At 37.9% G+C, this 18,192-nt stretch overlaps 1 protein-coding gene across 3 annotated transcripts in view; it reads right to left on the bottom strand.

Moving 5' to 3' along the window:
* ctbp2a (C-terminal binding protein 2a) overlaps positions 1-18,192 on the bottom strand; it is a gene marked incomplete at its 5' end in the record, with an annotated part of 53,788 nt that continues 35,596 nt past the window's right edge. For 2 of the 3 annotated variants that reach the window (XM_079853990.1, XM_079853991.1), the window contains 8 exons: positions 1-1,561; positions 7,414-7,528; positions 7,891-8,018; positions 9,307-9,437; positions 9,556-9,770; positions 10,533-10,739; positions 11,885-12,029; positions 14,221-14,375. In XM_079853990.1, coding sequence (XP_079710116.1) covers positions 1,381-1,561; positions 7,414-7,528; positions 7,891-8,018; positions 9,307-9,437; positions 9,556-9,770; positions 10,533-10,739; positions 11,885-12,029; positions 14,221-14,375 — 1,277 coding nt within the window. In that variant the 3' untranslated portion in view covers positions 1-1,380. Of the gene's footprint in view, positions 1,562-5,305; positions 5,377-7,413; positions 7,529-7,890; positions 8,019-9,306; positions 9,438-9,555; positions 9,771-10,532; positions 10,740-11,884; positions 12,030-14,220; positions 14,376-18,192 lie in introns of all 3 variants that reach the window. The other variant, XM_079853992.1, reaches the window with a different exon arrangement.

Consider the following 18,192-nt stretch of genomic DNA (forward strand, 5'->3'; position numbering starts at 1 on the left):
GAAAGTCAGAACGGTATTTTCTTTATTTGAACTGTACTGTATGCTAAATGTTCACCTCGGTACAATAAACAAATACAAATACTCACACTAAAAACCAAACCTACAGTTCTGGAACCAACCTGACTGGAGTTGGCCGAGGACCTCAGGATATTGCATATAAACAACACAATGAGCTCCGAACAGTGCGCTTCCACATAAAGAACCCAAAAGAAAAGGAGAGGAGAGGGGAGAGGATCACAGGAAAAGTATGGTTACAAAAACATTAAACTAGACATTACAAATCTAATTGAACTGCCATACATTCAACACCAAAAAACGCACTGGATGTCAGATCTATAAAAATACCTCGGGTAGGCGAAGAGGCTGATGGGAAGGAGCGAGTATTTAGACCACCGGTTTGTCGTGTGTTTTGGAGTAAATGTTCTTCCTGAGACAGGGGCGGTTTTTCACTCCAGTCCCTTTTCTGTGTGAGCTGCCATCTATTTTTGGAGTTTTACAGAACTCATAGCAAACACAAAATCAAAATGTTCCTCACGGTGAAGTTCACTCAAATCCAAATTGCCGTTGTTGGGAACTGACATTTAAAAACCTGACACAGAATCGAACAAATCCTGAAGAAAAAAGAAAAAAAAAAAAAAAATTTTTTTTTTGGATCTAAATTAATTTATATATATATAGATATATATTAGTAAAATAGTGTGCTCTTGGGTCTTAAAGAGGGGTGGTTTCTGAGCTGGTGCTTGTTCAATTTGTGCAATTCTGTAAACAAGAGGTCAGCTACTCTAAACGTTCTGAAAAAAAAAATGCTAATAATTTCTCTATCATCTTTATTTTTGCCCAAGAACAGCCTTTCCCTCTCTGTTCTCTTAATAGATACACTGTATATATATTTTTTATCATCAAGCACTTTTAACACTGAAACAAAGACGAGCACTAATTCCGTGGATGTAAAGATAGAAACGATGTTGAAACGTATAACTGCGTTGAGTTCTGTTACGTGCCCAAATAAGGTGAGGAGGAAGAAGAGAAGTGCATGACATGTGGGTATCAGTCAATGTTTCAAACTGGTGCACGAGGAAAGAGGCGTGGCCATCACGTAATGCCGCGCCTCCTGACAAGAAAGCACCGCCCACCTGCATTGGAACAGGTGGAAATGATGTCCGCCCCTCGCAAAAACAACAGAAACAAAACCACCGAACTTCCTAGGTTAAAACGTAAATGAACAGAAAATGAAAAACACTCAAACTGAAAACAAGACAGTGGTAGACGTCCGTGAAGCATGTCTCTGGTGCAGCTGGCGCTGGCAGCTGATTGCTTGTTCACCCGTTCACTGTCTCTTAGTCTCTACGATTTGCAGTTGGTCAGCGGTCAGGTGTGTGGTTATGACTTGGCCAGGTGTTCTCTATGGTCGTTGTGTTTGAGGAGCTGGGTGGGGGAGGGGGCGAGGCTGGGCTGGGTGCCCGGCGGCAGGGGGTGGGCGCTGGGCACCCCGCCAGGCATCATGCCCTCTATTTGTCCACCCATGCCACCAGGAGACACACCCACTGCACCAGGGGGGAACCTGGAGAAAAGACAGAGAATATAGAGTTACGGTGAGGTCACTGGTCATCTACAACAAATTGCTTGCAGACTCAAAGCTTAGTTTTGGCTGAAAAATTGTATTTATACACTAGCAGTCAAAAGTTTAGGCACGTGATATGATTGAAATGTTTTTCATGCTTGAAATTGTTTGACCTCAAGGCTTCTGCTTAAATGCTTCAAATTAATTGGTAACACTTTACAATAAAGTTTCATTGGCTAACATTAGGCTGCATAGATTAGGTCAGCCAGAACCGGGGACACTTTCTATAACACCGGATGTACTCGTTACATCATAAGAAGAATGGCTTCTACGCTAATGTTAGTCTTTCTGTTTATTCCGAGGTTTACTGAAGTCAGCCGGATCCGGGCCGGATCCAGATCAGATGGTGGACCTGTGCCTGGACCCATCCACAACGCATCCCTGAAGTGGCAGCATCATCAGCCCTGTGAACTCCTCATCGACACGACAGTCATCGACACTGATCCTCAACAAACTCATCTCCATACCGGCATGATGACTCCGACTTTCAACCAGATGGAACTGGATAAATATTCTGAATGTTCTGATCCAATCTGACTTCTGACCTGTAATGCTGCCTGAATCATAATCACACACTGTTCGTTCGTTGGCCAGAGGAGAACTGGCCCCCGACTGAGCCTGGTTTCTCCAAGGTTTTTTTCCTCATTCTGTCACTGACGGAGTTTTGGTTCCTTGCCACTGTTGCCTTGGCTTTTGGCTTGCTTAGTTGGGGACATTTAATATTCAACAATATTATTGATCTGCCTTACTTAAGGTGGACGATGGCTCAATTTTCTTCTAGAAACAAACTTTGTTGTATTATTTTCATATAAATAAAGGTGACTTGACTTAACTAACTACTTTAGTTAACTTGAACTGAGAAAGAACAAAACTTCTAAAGCATTATTTTTTGTTAATGTTCATTTCAACATTTAACAGTGAACAGTTGGATTTTTATTAACTAACATTAATAAAGATGAACAAATACCGTAACAAATGTGTTGCTCATTGTTAGTTCATGTTAGTTAATTCATGTTATTTTAGTTAATTTAATTATAGTTAATTTAAAGCTACACTGTGTAATTTTTTTAGTTGATTCTTAGCCAAAAACACTTAGTTCTTTCAAAAATAGATGTGCTCATTAATGTATATTTACTTCTTTCAAGTAATAAAGTATTCTCGTAAGTTTATAATCTGCCATTGAAAGTCCATACGGGTGAGGGGTTCGAATGCCGGTCGCCATGTTGCCCCTCCATCTTGAAACTACATTAGCCAAAGAGGGACATACCAGTAAATTCAAGCTTCGCCTTTCGTGCTTTACACTCAGTGACAGAGACGAATGCGAGGGGGAGATTACTCGCGACTGCCGGCAGATTTGAAAGATTGCTGATGGAGGATCACGTCTATTTTCGAGGACATGTAGCAGAGTCGCCAAGGAAGCGAAAGAGAGAATTAAAACGTCAATGCGACAGGCAAATCAGCAAGACCAAAGTCAATATTGGAGTAACTTTTCCCAGATGGAAAGAGCTCATGAGGAGCAAAGATTTTAAAACGGACGCCGAAGTTGCCTGCTTTCTTCTCGACAGGTAATCCAGCCTATTTGTGTATTATAGTTGCTTGTCTAACCATAGCATGGTTGTGCAGAAAGACCTCTAGAATAACTTGCGTTACTTTTCCTCATGTCAATGGTGAAAAAGTATTGTTTACCTTGTAACATAAATCTGTGCTGCGACGGATCACAGGGGATGAATAGTTTTAAAGGCGCAATTGGACGAAGTCGAACTGGAAGCCATGTTAATCTTGGAATAATACGGCCACCGTAGGAGTTAAAACACCCTCGAAATTGAAAGGAACAGAAACTAATATTCACTGGGTAGTCATATACAATTTCACCGCTAGATGGGGGAAATTATCACACAGTGTAGCTTTAACCTTATTGTAAAGTCTCACCAATTCACTTTGCAGCCAAAAAACTAATTGTTGCTATGTATGAACTTTATGAATGTTTGAGATGGCCAATCAAATTAAAGAAAACAGGGCTTTACTGTTCACACGAATTCCAACGCGACAATTAGTTTTTGCCGTGAAAGAGTAAGTTGTCAATAGATGCAAATATTTGACAACTGTTTTATGCTAGAAATGTTAAACGACCAACAGTAATATCCAGTGAAGCAAACTACTAAACTTTTTATTCATAACGGAATGTGACGAGACGAGAAACGTTTTGCCTTGAGACATACGAATAAAAGTGAATGTGTGCAAATTTTAAAATAAAATATTATTTGCAAATAGTTTAAATTGATTACTCCATAACTACAATATACCTGTAACTTTTACTGTTCTTATTTCAGTGTGTTTAAAAATATTCATATTTAAAACTTGATAAAGTAAAATAACTTGCTTCTGGCCAAACAAACATACGGATTCGACTTAATGCGAATAATGCGACGTACTGATGATATTTACGCTACGCCATGACGCACTACTCTACTTCTGACGTCACAAGTATCACTTTAGGAGTAAGTAGACTGCATATGGCCGTTTGACAGGAAGCTAGAATTTTACTTTGTAACATGTTAAAGGGTAACTAAACCCTAAACCAACTTGTTTTAGTTAATGATCTGTAAGAATGGGGCTTTATTAGTGCTGTTCATTGATTCAAGTAATTTCTTTTACATTTGTGTTTAAAGTGTTTTAATTTTACAAAATATGGTGTAAAAACTGTGCTGCCCTCTTCAGGTTGAACGGTGGCTACTGCAGTTGAATTTTCCTATTGGAAGTTGTGGTACCCTCTGACGTCAGAGGGTACCAGCTAACCACCCCCTTGCCTACAGAAAGATACGTCTCAGATGCACGCCCCCTCTCCACTGGGCTCTGCCTACTTTTCCAGCATTTTTCAAATATTGCCAGTGGGTGGAGTCAGGCTCTGACCAGGGGTTTAGTTACCGTTTAAATATTAACATTTTTATTACACAAACTCATCGCTTTGCTTCAGAAGGCCTTTATTAACCCCCCGGAGCAGTGTGGAGATCGTTTATAATGGATGGATTCACTTTTTTGAGCTTCAAACTGTTGGTTGCAATGCAATTCATTGCCATTATAAAGCTTGGAAGAGCCAGGACATTTCTTAATATAACTCTGATTGTATTCGTCTGAAAGAAGAAAGTCATATACACCTAGGATGGCTTGAGGGTGAGTAAATCATGGGCTAATTTTCATTTTAAAGTGTGCTATTCCTTTAACATATTTTTTTATTGAGGTATTTATACATATAAATACATATAAGGTATTTAAATATAAAATAATTATATTATTTATTTCTTACTTTATTTTTTTTTTCCTTAAAAAAAAACAAACTTTTTGAGTGGCACAAATAGGCCTCCATACAAAATCATAGTCTAATTTAACAAATGCTCATACAACACAGCAAAATACATACAACAACAGATAATATGTGTAATTAAAATAACTATAAAAAACAATTAGTAAGTAAAATCGCTGTTCAGCCTTTATGTAACATTTCAATAAATAGGAAGGTATCACATGTTCCATTGCACATGAGAATGAGAAATGTAAAAACAAAAGTTGTCAAATCAAAGTAAGGATATGCTTGATGTTTCAGACCTCACTGTTTTGTTCAGAGCTATTTGGGCTGTATCTTGATACCTGGCGACAGCTGTGTTGCAGTACTCTGGGAATATTTACCTGTCATTGTTTAGGTATACATTTTGTCTTGCAGGCCACCAGGAGAAACGGCTGGTAGCGGTTGGGCCACTCTGCTGAGCGAGAGAAGCAATCAGACTGAGCAACACACATTGTGTGTGTGTGTATGTGTGTGTTTATATGTGTGGGTTGGAGAGTTAAATGCATAACAATGAGGTGTTAGTTGAGGGAAACGTTCAGAGGGGTCATAGCGGGTAAAGCTAGAGGTGATGCTGTCGATGTAGAGCGAAGTTAATTTATGTGTGCCACAGGGACAGACGGCGGTAACCTTTAAATCTATTTGCATATTGCGATCTGGAGGGATTACACTCACTACACAGGGATGAACTAATGAAGATTGTTTGCATTGTTGAACACAGCCGCTGTGTTGGTTGGCTGCTCATACATCAGAACGAATGAATTTGTTGAGTATTTCATCTCACTGCGAGGAAGGAGTGATCTTGAGTAGAGTGGGGAAAAGAGCAGGGATGGCGATTAGAGGGAATTTAATGAATCTGGTTTTGATTCAGATTTGATTTGACAATATAGGTCCCTCAGCGATTTTATAAAGGATTTAGTACTTTTGTAAGTGAAATTCTCAGAAATGCTGTTAAAAGTGGATCTGACCGAGCACCAAAACACACTTGTAGCCAATCAGCAGTAAGGGGCGTATACAATCATGAGGGGGGAGGGGAGAGTTATCAAGATAGGGGTGTGATCCTTTTGGGTAGGGGCACATTTATTTCGGTGATTTCAAATATCAACAGCGTTTCTCAGAAATCACTTACTGCACCTTTAAAAAAAATTAACATATTTTTGATGTTTTCAATACCATTTATAATTAATTGACAAATTATATTTATTATTTATTAAATTATTATATATAATATAAATTATATATATATAATTATTTATATATATATATATATATATATATATATATATATATATATATATATATATATATATATATATATATATATATATATATTATATGGTTTTATATTTATATATATATATATATATGAAGAGTTCAGATGCAAAAGCCTCTAAGTGCCATCTGAAAATTTCTTCTAGAATGGTCATTTTTATCAAGCTCTTATATTTAAGTTCAGTAATTTCACTTAAATGGCAATGAAAAATACCTATTAATTGTCATTTAAGTGAAATTACTGAACTTAAATATAAGAGCTTGATAAAAATGACCATTCTAGAAGAAAGTTTCAGATGGCACTTAGAGGCTTTTGCATCTGAACTCTTCATATATATATATATATATATATATATATATATATATTAGGGCTGTCAAATGATTAATCGCATCCAAAATAAAAGTTTGTTTTTACATAATATATGTGTGTGTATGGAGTATAATTATTTTCTATATATAAATACACACACATGCATATATATTTAAGAAAAATGGTGTTATTTATATATAAAATATTTATATATAATATAAATTATATATAATATAAATATATATACACAGTATATACATGCAAATATTTCTTAAATATATACATGCATGTGTGTGTATTTATATATAGAAAATAATTATACACCATACACACACATATATTATGTAAAAACAAACTTTTATTTTGGATGCGATTAATCGCGATTAATTGTTTGACAGCCCTAATATATATATATATATATTAAACTATTACTATTTATTATTGTTATACTATTTATTAAACATTTTTCTGAATCTAGCTCATAAATATCACTAAATTATGCTAGACTTATACTGAAAACGAGAAGGAAACTATTTGCCAATGTGGTAAGAAAAATAAATTGAATTCATATTCTTGATATATTCTTGATATATTCAAGATGTTCAGTTTTACTTCTAAGTATATCTATAGTTTTAAGAATGTTTGTATATACACAGTATATATATATATAGAAGATTAACAGAAGATTAATAGAACTGAATGGAATGAAAATCATTTGGGTCTGGTAAATGAGAACCGGTTCTCGATTCTCAATCCCAGAAACAAGGGTGTTTGAGATGTTAAACTCAAGGGTGGATGGAATAAAGGTTAGTATGACATGACAGGTAATGTATGTTAGGTTCTGTGCATGTTTAAAATCTCTTTTCTCACCTGTAAGCTCCTCCGTTGAGCTCCGGGTGTACTTGCTGCTCCATCATCCCCCACGGCGCCGTAGTAACAAAAAACTCTTTGTTGACGCAGTTTCTGAGACTGTCTGGAATACGACCTGGAAAACAGAACAAACCCCGAGACATGATGACTGATGTACAACAGAACGGATCCTTTGAGGGAGACAGAGTTTATATAAAGAACTAGATTTACATTCCCTGAAGGAAATACAAGTGCTTGCTAGGCAGCACAAGAATGTTAAAATAACAGTTTGAAAAGTTATGTTATATATATATATATATATGAGTGAGAGAAAGAGAGGTAAATCAGGACCCCCTTTCCCTTAACAGTTCACATACCATCCAATTAACCATGCAACCCTATGATAATCACAATTTCGTATGCCAATTCTACAATGACATCCTCAGAAGGGGTTACATTTTTACAAGGGGATACAGAGGTCAATGGGAGCTTTCATACCAGTGATGGCCCTGCGGATCTCAGTGGCCGCGGCCTCTCTCATCTCTAGTGAGGCCTGCTCACTGTACCACGCCGTGTGAGGGGTGCAGATCAGATTGGGCGCATCCTTCAGAGGACCCTGAGTAAAACTGAGAGAAAACCATAGCATAGGGAGACAGAATGAGACTATATCCTGATTTGCATACTTTTACTACACATTGAAAGGATGTACTTCGCTGGTGATGTGAAAGTACATACACTACTATGTATTTACATTTAAAACTGTTTCCATTTTAGTATATGTGACCCTGGATCACAAAACCAGTCACAAGTCGCACGGGTATATTTGTGACAATAGCCAACAATACATTGTATGGTTCAGAAATATAGATTTTTCTTTTATGCCAAAAATCATTACGATATTAAGTAAAGATCAAGTCTCATGAAGATATTTTGTCAATTTCCTACTGTAAATATATAAAACATTTATTTTTGTGAGTGAATGCAGCACAATCGCGAACATACATGGACAACTTTAAAGGGGATTTTCTCAATGTTTCGATTTTTTTGCGCCCTCAGATTCCAGATTTTCAAATAGTTGTATCTGTCCTAGCCTAACAAACCATACATCAATGGAAAGCTTATTTATTCAGCTTTCAGATGATGTATAAATCTCAATTTCAAAAAATTACCCATGTGACTGGTTTTGTGGTCCAGGGTCACATGATCCTTCAGAATTCATTCTAATATGATGATTTGCTGCTTACATTTTTTTATTTTTTTATTTATCAGTGTTGGAAATATTTGTGCTTAATATTTTAGTGGAAACCATGATGTATTTTTTTCAGCATTTTTTTTATGAATAGAAAGTTCAAAAGAAAAGCATTTATTTGAAACAGTAAAAAAATATATATGTATAAATTATAATTAAAAATATATATATAATTTTAATTTTTCATCAATTTAATGCATCCTTGCTGATTAAAAGTGTTTGTTTCTTTTTTTTTTTTAAATAGCATTATTCCCAAATGCAAACTTTTGAAAATTCATTATAACTCAACGTTGGATACATTGCAATACATTGTGACAATAATCAAATGAGAAAAATACAATAATACAAGCGAAAGAAATTAATCCAAGGGAAGAAATGTTGTGCTCCCATAACAAATTTCCATTATGTTCAAGAAAAGTAAAATGCCAGAGCAGAAAACTTTGCAGTCCTTGCTATGTTTGTACATCTGAAATAACACACCATTGTCAATGTACTATAATCTAGGATGCACTAATCCTAATAATGCATATTATGCATATTAATAGTATGCAAATCTAGGTGCAGCTGAAGAGATGTTTGGAGTTACATCTATTATCTTAAGACAAATTGTGGTGTACAGCAACATGGAGATTGTTCTAATTAGTACGTCATTACGAATATGTTACCTGAAGGGTTCAGATTCGTGAACATCCAGGGCGGCCCCTCGTATCCTGCCCTCTTTTAGAGCCTGAGCTAGGGCTTTTTCATCGACCAGACCCCCTCGGGCAGTGTTGACTAGAAACGCTCCCTGTCGCATCTACGAAAACATGATGCATGATATTTCACAAGTCCTCAAAGTCATGTTCAGGCCACCGCCACTAGATGGCACTCATGATAACAGTATGCGATTAATGGACTGTTTGTGTGTAGTCTACCTGTTTGATGGTGAAGTCGTTAATGAGGTGGTGATTGTGTTCGTTTAGGTTGCAGTGGAGAGACACACAGTCGCTCTGGTACAGGAGGTCCTGTAAGGTGTAAACTCTCTGAACGCCCAGCGATCGCTCTAAACCGTCTTGCAAATATGGGTCGTAAAAGATCACATTGAAGCCAAACGCTTTTGCTCGAACAGCCACTGCCTGTCCTGATCGGCCTATAACACAAATATACAGAAATATATAGACACACAAACCCATCCAGCAGAAATGACTTTAGGATTGTTCATATAACTACTTGTATGACAACTATATTGCTTGTTTGTCCTTGGAGCTTAACTAATAACTCTTCTCACCACTGACTTTAGTTATATGAAAACAAAAGTTATACATGGATGACCAGACAAATTCATTTGAACCATTCCTTTAAGGTTCCTGTGATTTTTAATATGTAAATATAATATTTTCATGTACACTACCAGTCAAAAGTCTGCTTTCACTTTAAATTATATTATTTATTATAATATTTATTATTATATTATATTTTTAGTTAAATGCTTGAATTTAGTCTTATAAGGGTTAAGGTTAGATTGTGCTTACATAAGAATTTCAATACTAAAATTGTACTTTTTATTTTTTTTTAATGATTTTTATTCACTTCATGTTTCAACAACTACATAATTCTCATACTTCAATTTATGATGACTGAAAATGTATGTAAAATGTTAAATAGTTCATACATATAGGTTGCTTTGGATAAAAGCAAATATATGCATTTATATCTCAAATTTGTATTTCAATGTATAATACAGAACAAACAACTAATGTGAATAAATAAAAAATTATAATTTAACTATAACTTAATTGTATAACTTTTATTAATAGCATTAACAAGCATTATTATATTATGTAATGCTTAACACAATTGTGTAAAGTTCTTATGTTTGTTGATGAAGTGTTTCTCTGTTTCTGTCTCTCACCAAAGCCAATAAGTCCGAGTGTTTCCCCTCTGATGCGGGCGGCCCCTGACGCCACCTCTCGGATCTGCTCCACGCTCTGGACCCGTGTGCCCTCCCGCATGGCCTGGTACAGCCACGTGTTCCTCCTGTACAGGTTCAGGATGTGGCAAAGCGTCGAGTCTGCCGTCTCCTCCACAGCGGCTGATGGGATATTACACACTGCGATACCTGCAGACATGCACAAATGCTCAGTCTGATTCATAGAAAGATTGATATTTACATATCCGAACATTCAATAAACAAGACAAGGCCTCAGACGGTCCATTCATACTGATAGTCAAGTAAACCCTGATCCTGTCTTCTATCCGTTCATGGATTTGACCTGTAAGTTTATCCAGCCATCATTAAAGGGGTGGTTGATTATGATTTCACTTTTTTAATGTAGTCAGTGTGTAATCTGCAAAGTTACAATGCTCAAAGTTAAAAGCAAAGGGAGATATTTGCTTTTAAACAAATCGTTTTTTAAGGACTACAACAAACGACATTCCTCCTGGGTTAGTGACAATCACTAACCCTAAAATTTACTGTTGAAAAACTGTTGAAGCTCCGCCTTCTGTGCTGGGAGCAGCAGCTCATTTGCATTTAAAGGGACAGACACAAAAACGGTGCGTGACAATTTTAACATGCTATATAAAAATATCAGTGGGGTATTTTGAGCTAAAACTTCACATACACACACTGGGGACATCAGAGACTTATTTTACATCTTGTGAAAAGGGCATTACACCACCCCTTTAAAAGGAGAAATGGAGATCATTATCCAGCCAGAATACATTCTTTCTTTAACTCTAAACCATATAAACTGTCTGTCCCAGAGGAACAATTAGTCCTCCTCTACCTTCTGTCTCTGAAAGACTTCTCAAACTTTCCAACTTCCAACTTTTCATCAGTACATGCAGAGTACTTTGTTTTTCTGAACAAAGATTGAACCTAGATTCTCAGCTGAGCAGTATTCGATGTCAGAAGTGTGTTCTCTGTGATGCCAAGTATCACACTATATAAACTCAACATCTTTATACATTCTACATTTCATTTGCTCCAGCTTTTCACAATATTATCAATGTTTTAAGTTTCTCAGATGTATATTATTGTCCAGAAAGCTGTTGAAGCAACACAAAGACACTGTTATCACATGATGCATGTGATTTTTAGATAGGGTTTTTATTCTTATTATTCTCATTATCTAGATAAAATAATAATAATGGGGCAAATTTACATTTGTATGTCAACTTCTTATTCTACAAACGTCTCTATTAAGACTAAAAGTCGTGAGCAGGAAACATGTCTTAGCATTTATTATCTGATGCTCTTACCCATCTCTCCAGCTGCTTTAATGTCGATATTGTCATATCCACTACCGATGCGGATTATGATTCGGAGGGCTTTAAATTTCTCCAGATCTTCTCTGGTCAGAGTAATGGTGTGGTACATCATCGCCCCCACCGCCTCGTTCAACACCTGCCACAGACACATTTATACCACACTATAAACATCAGGGCACAAAACTGGGGGATGTTTATTAAGCACACATAAATCATTTCTTTGTAGCATCCTGGGCCTGGGAGGAGTATGTGGGTGTAATGCATTCCTCATGATGAGTTTGCCATGTTCGTGTACATGTCATTTAATGGATTTCCTCCCAGTTTGATAATTATTTGTTTTTTACTTTTTACAAAACCACAATCTGAATCAAATAGCAAAAAGTGAAGAGACATGACGGCCAAGTATGGTAACCCATACTCTGATTTTGTACTCTGCATTTAACCGATCCAAGTTAGTGCATACACATTAGGAGCAGTGAGTAGTGAACACACACACACACACACACACAGCAAGCCATGGACACACACACCCGGAGCAGTGGGCAGCCATTTTGCAGTGGCGCCCAGGGAGTGATTTGGGGTAAGGTGCCTTGCTCAAGGGCACCTCAGTCATTTCCTGCCGGTATTGAGAATCGAACCTGTGACCGTCGGGTTACCAGTCTGACTCTAACCATTAGGCCACGACTGCCCCTATAAAACATAATATTAAACTTAACAGGGTAATTCAATTCAGTGCAATGAAATTCTACACCTTCGTAACTGGGTCTGATAATTGGGTCACTATAAAATGAATCACAGCCAGTGTGTTTTTAAATGAACTAGTGTTTCCGGCAGAATTCTGCTTTGGTTTACAATGCATGCATATTGTACATACTAAACAAATCTATTTTATGGAAATATTTGAATGTTCTTTTCATAAAAAACAAGCAAACAATTTAGTACAACAAAATCTTTGACAGCACGTTGTCATATAAACATCCAGTCAGTGAGTGAGTCAGTCAGTAACAGATTCACTATTTGTTGACTGATTTAAACTGATTTAATAGCTTGTGCATTTGTGGGTCTTCTATCAATTCATTAAAATAACTGATTCATAGGAGTCTGTGCAAACAACTGACATGCAGTCAGTGAAAACAATGCAATAAAACATGATATATATTTGTTACGTATTTATTGTCTGATTTAGATTTAGACTAGCTGCTGAAAAGCAGCACTTCTTCAGTGAACCAATTCAAAACAAGTTGCTTGAGTCATCACTCATAATTATTCATTTTTCATATCAATTTTTTAAGTTAAATTAAAGATAAAATGTATATTTATTGTTATATTTATGCACAAAGGACAATTATTAAATATCATAATAAAAAAAGCCTTATTATTTGAAACAAGATTGGGGTTTTAGGTACATAAAAGCAGCAAATCTGTTTGGTTGAAATGATTTGGTTCCTCAATCTCAGAAGCAAGGAAGCAAGGAAGGAAGGAAGATAGGGAAGAACAGACAGAAGGTTAAAAGGAGGGAAGGAAGGAAGGTTGGTTGAAAGGAGGGATGGATGGAAGGAAGGAAGGAAGGAAGGAAGGAAGGAAGGAAGGAAGGAAGGAAGGAAGGAAGGAAGGAAGGAAGGAAGGAAGGAAAAATAGGGAAGGAAGGATATAAGGAAGGAAGGAAGGAAGGAAAATAGGAAAGGAAGGAAGGAAGGAAGGAAGGAAAATAGGGAAGGAAGAACGGAAGGTTAAAATGAGGGAAGGAAGGAAGGTTGGTTGAAAGGAAGGAAGGAAGGAAGGAAGGAAGGAAGGAAGGAAGGAAGGAAGGAAGGAAGGAAGGAAGGAAGGAAGGAAGGAAGGAAGGAAGGAAGGAAGGAAGGAAGGAAGGGAAAATAGGGAAGGAAGGAAGGAAGGTTAAAAGGAGGGAAGGAAGGAAGGTTGGTTGAAAGGAAGGAAGGAAGGAAGGAAGGAAGGAAGGAAGGAAGGAAGGAAGGAAGGAAGGGAAAATAGGGAAGGAAGGAAAATAGGGAGGAAGAACGGAAGGTTAAAAGGAGGGAAGGAAGGAAGGTTGGTTGAACGGAAGGAAGGAAGGGAGGGAGGAAGAACGGAAGGTTAAAAGGAAGGAAGGAAGGAAAAATAGGGAAGGAAGGAAGGAAGGTTAAAAGGAGGGAAGGAAGGAAGGTTGGTTGAACGGAAGGAAGGAAGGGAGGGAGGAAGAACGGAAGGTTAAAAGGAGGGAAGGAAGGAAGGTTGGTTGAACGGAAGGAAGGAAGGGAGGGAGGAAGAACGGAAGGTTAAAAGGAAGGAAGGAAGGAAAAATAGGGAAGGAAATGGAGCAAACAGACCTTCTCATGGATCTCCTGCGTTGACTGCGCATCACAGAACGCCACCGTGGCCAAATCCTTCAGGATGGGCATCTCTACGGTACAGTCCCTCCCGTCCAGCAGAGCGACCAGCGGCCGAGGGTGCATCGGGCCGTTCATGATCTGAGGCCTTATACCTGCAAACACAGAGAGGAACGTCAACTTCCCAATCACCCTCCCGCCATGTGTCTTGTTGTCATGGAGATTGCAGCATTTGGGCAGAGTTATGAATACATTTCATTTAATAGCCTTTGGGGGAAACATCTTGTTCTCTTGTTTCTCTCTTTTCACTCTCCACCATCTATTTAAAAAGGACTTCAAATGAGAATTATTTACCATGGTATTATTAAAAAATAATTGTGTGGGAGATGTTAAGGCAGCGCTGGGTCTCTCCGAGGGAAACGGAGATCAGGGGTTTGGCACGCTTTAAATAAGCAGTGGACACATCAAACAGAAACACAAATGACATGGTGGAGCCATCATCACTACATCAGAGCGGGAGAAATCAGAGGGGGAAGGACAGACTGATGGGGCTCTCACACACACACACACACACACACCCCTTCATGTAGGTGCTCGACCAATCAATGTTCACGAAACCGTGCCGACTGTTCATTTTCCAACCCATAAACAATTTCAGAGCTCAGACAGCCTGCTCTAAAAGCTTTTTTGGACATGAACAGTGAAGGCAAACTTAAACTCAGTGATTTTTAAACAAACAGAGTCTGAGCAGCACAGCAGTACACGGCCATTATCCAATCAGAGGCCAGAATGGGGAATTATCCAATCAGAGAGCAGGAGGGGACAATCTCAGCCCTACCCTTCAGCCATTCTCCACATTTACTCTGATCAGAGTGCACAAAAGATCCCGACAAAACATCGATTTCAGAGATGTGAGGCTTTTTATTTGAATTGCCATCACAATTTGTCTCAGTCTGTGCAGTTTTCTCCCAGCAGGGGATCGTTCACCTAAAAAAAAAAATATGAAAATCTTTTACGTATGACTTTCTCTCTTTCTTGGAGCACAGGAATATTTCTAAGAATTTTAACATTGTTTTTTCATACAATGTAAACATATGGTGACCATCAAGCTAAAAAAATATGACAAGAGCATCATAAAATGTAGTTCATATGGTTCATAAGTCATTTAAAATATATATTTTCTTCCGCCAAAGCTTTTGAATCTTGAATTTGCGATCACATACTTTCAAATATAGTGCATCGTACATTTAATATCAACAGCGCAAAGAATGATTTTCTTACTCTGTATTTTTGTCTTGTTTTCCATTACAAATATCTAAAAAAATGTTGCTTAAAACAAGAAAAAATATCTGCAAATGGGGTGAGAAAAATATTATTATTTAATATTATATTATTATTTTTATTACCTCACCAGCATATTTCTTGTTTTAAGAATAAACTCGCTTAATTAAAAATTTCAGGAAACAAGACTTTAGCTTCTCAAGTAACCGTTTCTAGATTCAAAAATGCTCAAATATTTGTACTGGAAAACAAGACAGAAATACTAAGTAAGAACATATATTTTTTGGTTCTTGCATGTCATGTGACCAAAATCATTGATGCGGAAATGCTCCTCATACAAAGCCATAGTAATAAATGTGAATATTTACAATTAGTGCAGACCTTTTTGGCAAAGTATTATGGTGGTGAACATTTTACCAAACATCTCCATTTACGTTCAACGCAAGAAAGGAAATCAAAGTAACGTTGCGAAGGTGAATAAATAATGACATTTCTAGTTTTGGGTGAACTATTACTTTAATGTATGTGAAACTAATGAGAGAGAGAAAGAGAGAGAGAGAGAGAGAGAGAGAGAGAGAGAGAGAGAGAGAGAGAGAGAGAGAGAGAGAGAGAGAGAGAGAGAGAGAGAGAGAGAGAGAGAGAGAGAGAGAGAGAGAGAGAGAGAGAGAGAGAGAGAGAGAGAGAGAGAGAGAGAGAGAGAGAGAGAGAGAGAGAGAGAAAAATGTAATACTCTCTTTGAAATCCCATGAACAATAAAAGTCTGTAAAAACAAAAGGAAATGAGGACATTTTTCCATGGAGTTGCGTTGACGTGGATCTGTGCATGTTTGTGTGTGTGTGTGTGTGTGTGTGTGTGTGTGTGTGTGTGTGTGTGTGTGTGTGTGTGTGTGTGTGTGTGTGTGTTAAATATGGCAGCGTGTATATCACACAGTATGTGTGAGTTTCCACACTTCTTGCTAGGTGTGCCGCTGTGATTTTAATAAGTGTGTGTGTGTACGTGTGTGTGTGTGTGTGTGTGTGTGTGTGATACAAGCAATCTTGGATAAAAAAAAAGCTGGCAGCCAAGTGCCTCACCTCACTGTCAACTGCTGCTTATGGTTACCAAGCAACATCATCTCTCACCGTCACACAAACACACGCACACACAACTGAGACACAAACAACAAAAAACACTTTTTGCTCCAAGGCTAATAGACACTTGCAGGAAAAGGAGTTAAAATGGTCAGATCACTGAGTGACCGTCCAGGTCCTGAAATAAACCAGGTGCATAAGTGTCTAATAAGAGTGTATCTGTGCTGCGTCACTTTTTCTTCTCTCTCCACCCCTCCTGATCTATTAGCCAGGGATTTGGTTGGCAAACACACACACACACACACACACTCACTAATGATAAGGAGTCAGGAACACAATGCACTGTGCGTGTTTGCACACACATGCCGAACTAGTTTGCAGATGTGTCACAGACAGCAGCCAAGACATGCGCTTGTGACACCATCAAAAACCAAGTACCGTGCACACACACACACACAGACACACACTAAACACACACTTTTGCTGTTGGCCAATTTCAGAAACATGCGTCTTGCCTGAAAAATGCTGCCTCCACATTCCTCCCATGAAGAGCAGCCCAAAAAACAGGGGAGAAATAAAAATGGAGGGAGGTGGCAGAGAAAAAAAGCGTTCTCCTGTGATTGTGTCCTGGAGGTATCCCTCCTCTCGCTGCCTGTCTGTCGCTCGCTCACTCGCTCACTCCCCCATATGTGGGTAAGCGGAGATATCTGCTCTTCTTCGGTCAGGAACGAAAGCGTTCAGAGACGGACAGAGGAGCCTGTTGTTTTCATCCCTCGTTCTAGCCTCTCACTCTCGGCTTGTCCATCTTGATTGCCGTTTTCATCCCCCCCTCTCGTCTCATTTTAGAACAGACCTCTCAAGGTTAAAAAGGAGAGGAATAATTACGCCTGGCCGAGTCGAGGAGAGTCACGGAAAGAGGGAGAGGGTCAAAAATTCCCACACGAGTGCCAGTGCAAACGAGTTGTGCCGTTCCACTCCTCACGCTTCCAATCACTCCCCCTTCTGTTGCTCTTTTTTTCGACCCACTCCTTTTTTTTTTTTTCTTTTTTTTTTTTCAACCGCACTCCCTTGCTCACAAATTTATGATTTGGAGACCACAGTGGTTAGAGACTGCCAGCCTCTCCCTTCCACTCAAATCTCTCCGCCTGCCTTTCTTTCTTTTATTTTCTCTTGCTCTTTCTACCTCTCTTTTATTCACCCTCCCTCTATGCTCAAAAATTACAGTCACTTCATTCTGTTAAAATAGTATTTATTTGGTTTATGTAATGTGAACACTAATGTGTCTGTGTGTGTGTGTGTCTGTGTGTCTGTGTGTCTGTGTGTGTGTGTGTGTGTGTGTGTGTGTGTGTGTGTGTGTGTGTGTGTGTGTGTGTGTGTGTGTGTGTGTGTGTGTGTGTGTGTGTACGCTTTGTGAAAAGCAAAATGAAGGGTTGAAGAAAAACTGTCAAATAAACAAACAAACAGAAATGAAAAATTACCAAACTAACAAATGAAAAACAAACAAAAGAACAAATGAAAGAACATCAAAGTAATAAAAGAAATGGACTAATTAAAGAAAAAAATAACATAATACACAAACAAATTAACAAACAAATAAATTAATGGGGGAAAAAAACTGAAG

The sequence above is a fragment of the Squalius cephalus genome (genome assembly GCF_949319135.1).
Source record: "Squalius cephalus genome assembly, chromosome: 20".
In the NCBI taxonomy this organism is placed as follows: Eukaryota; Metazoa; Chordata; class Actinopteri; order Cypriniformes; family Leuciscidae; genus Squalius; species Squalius cephalus.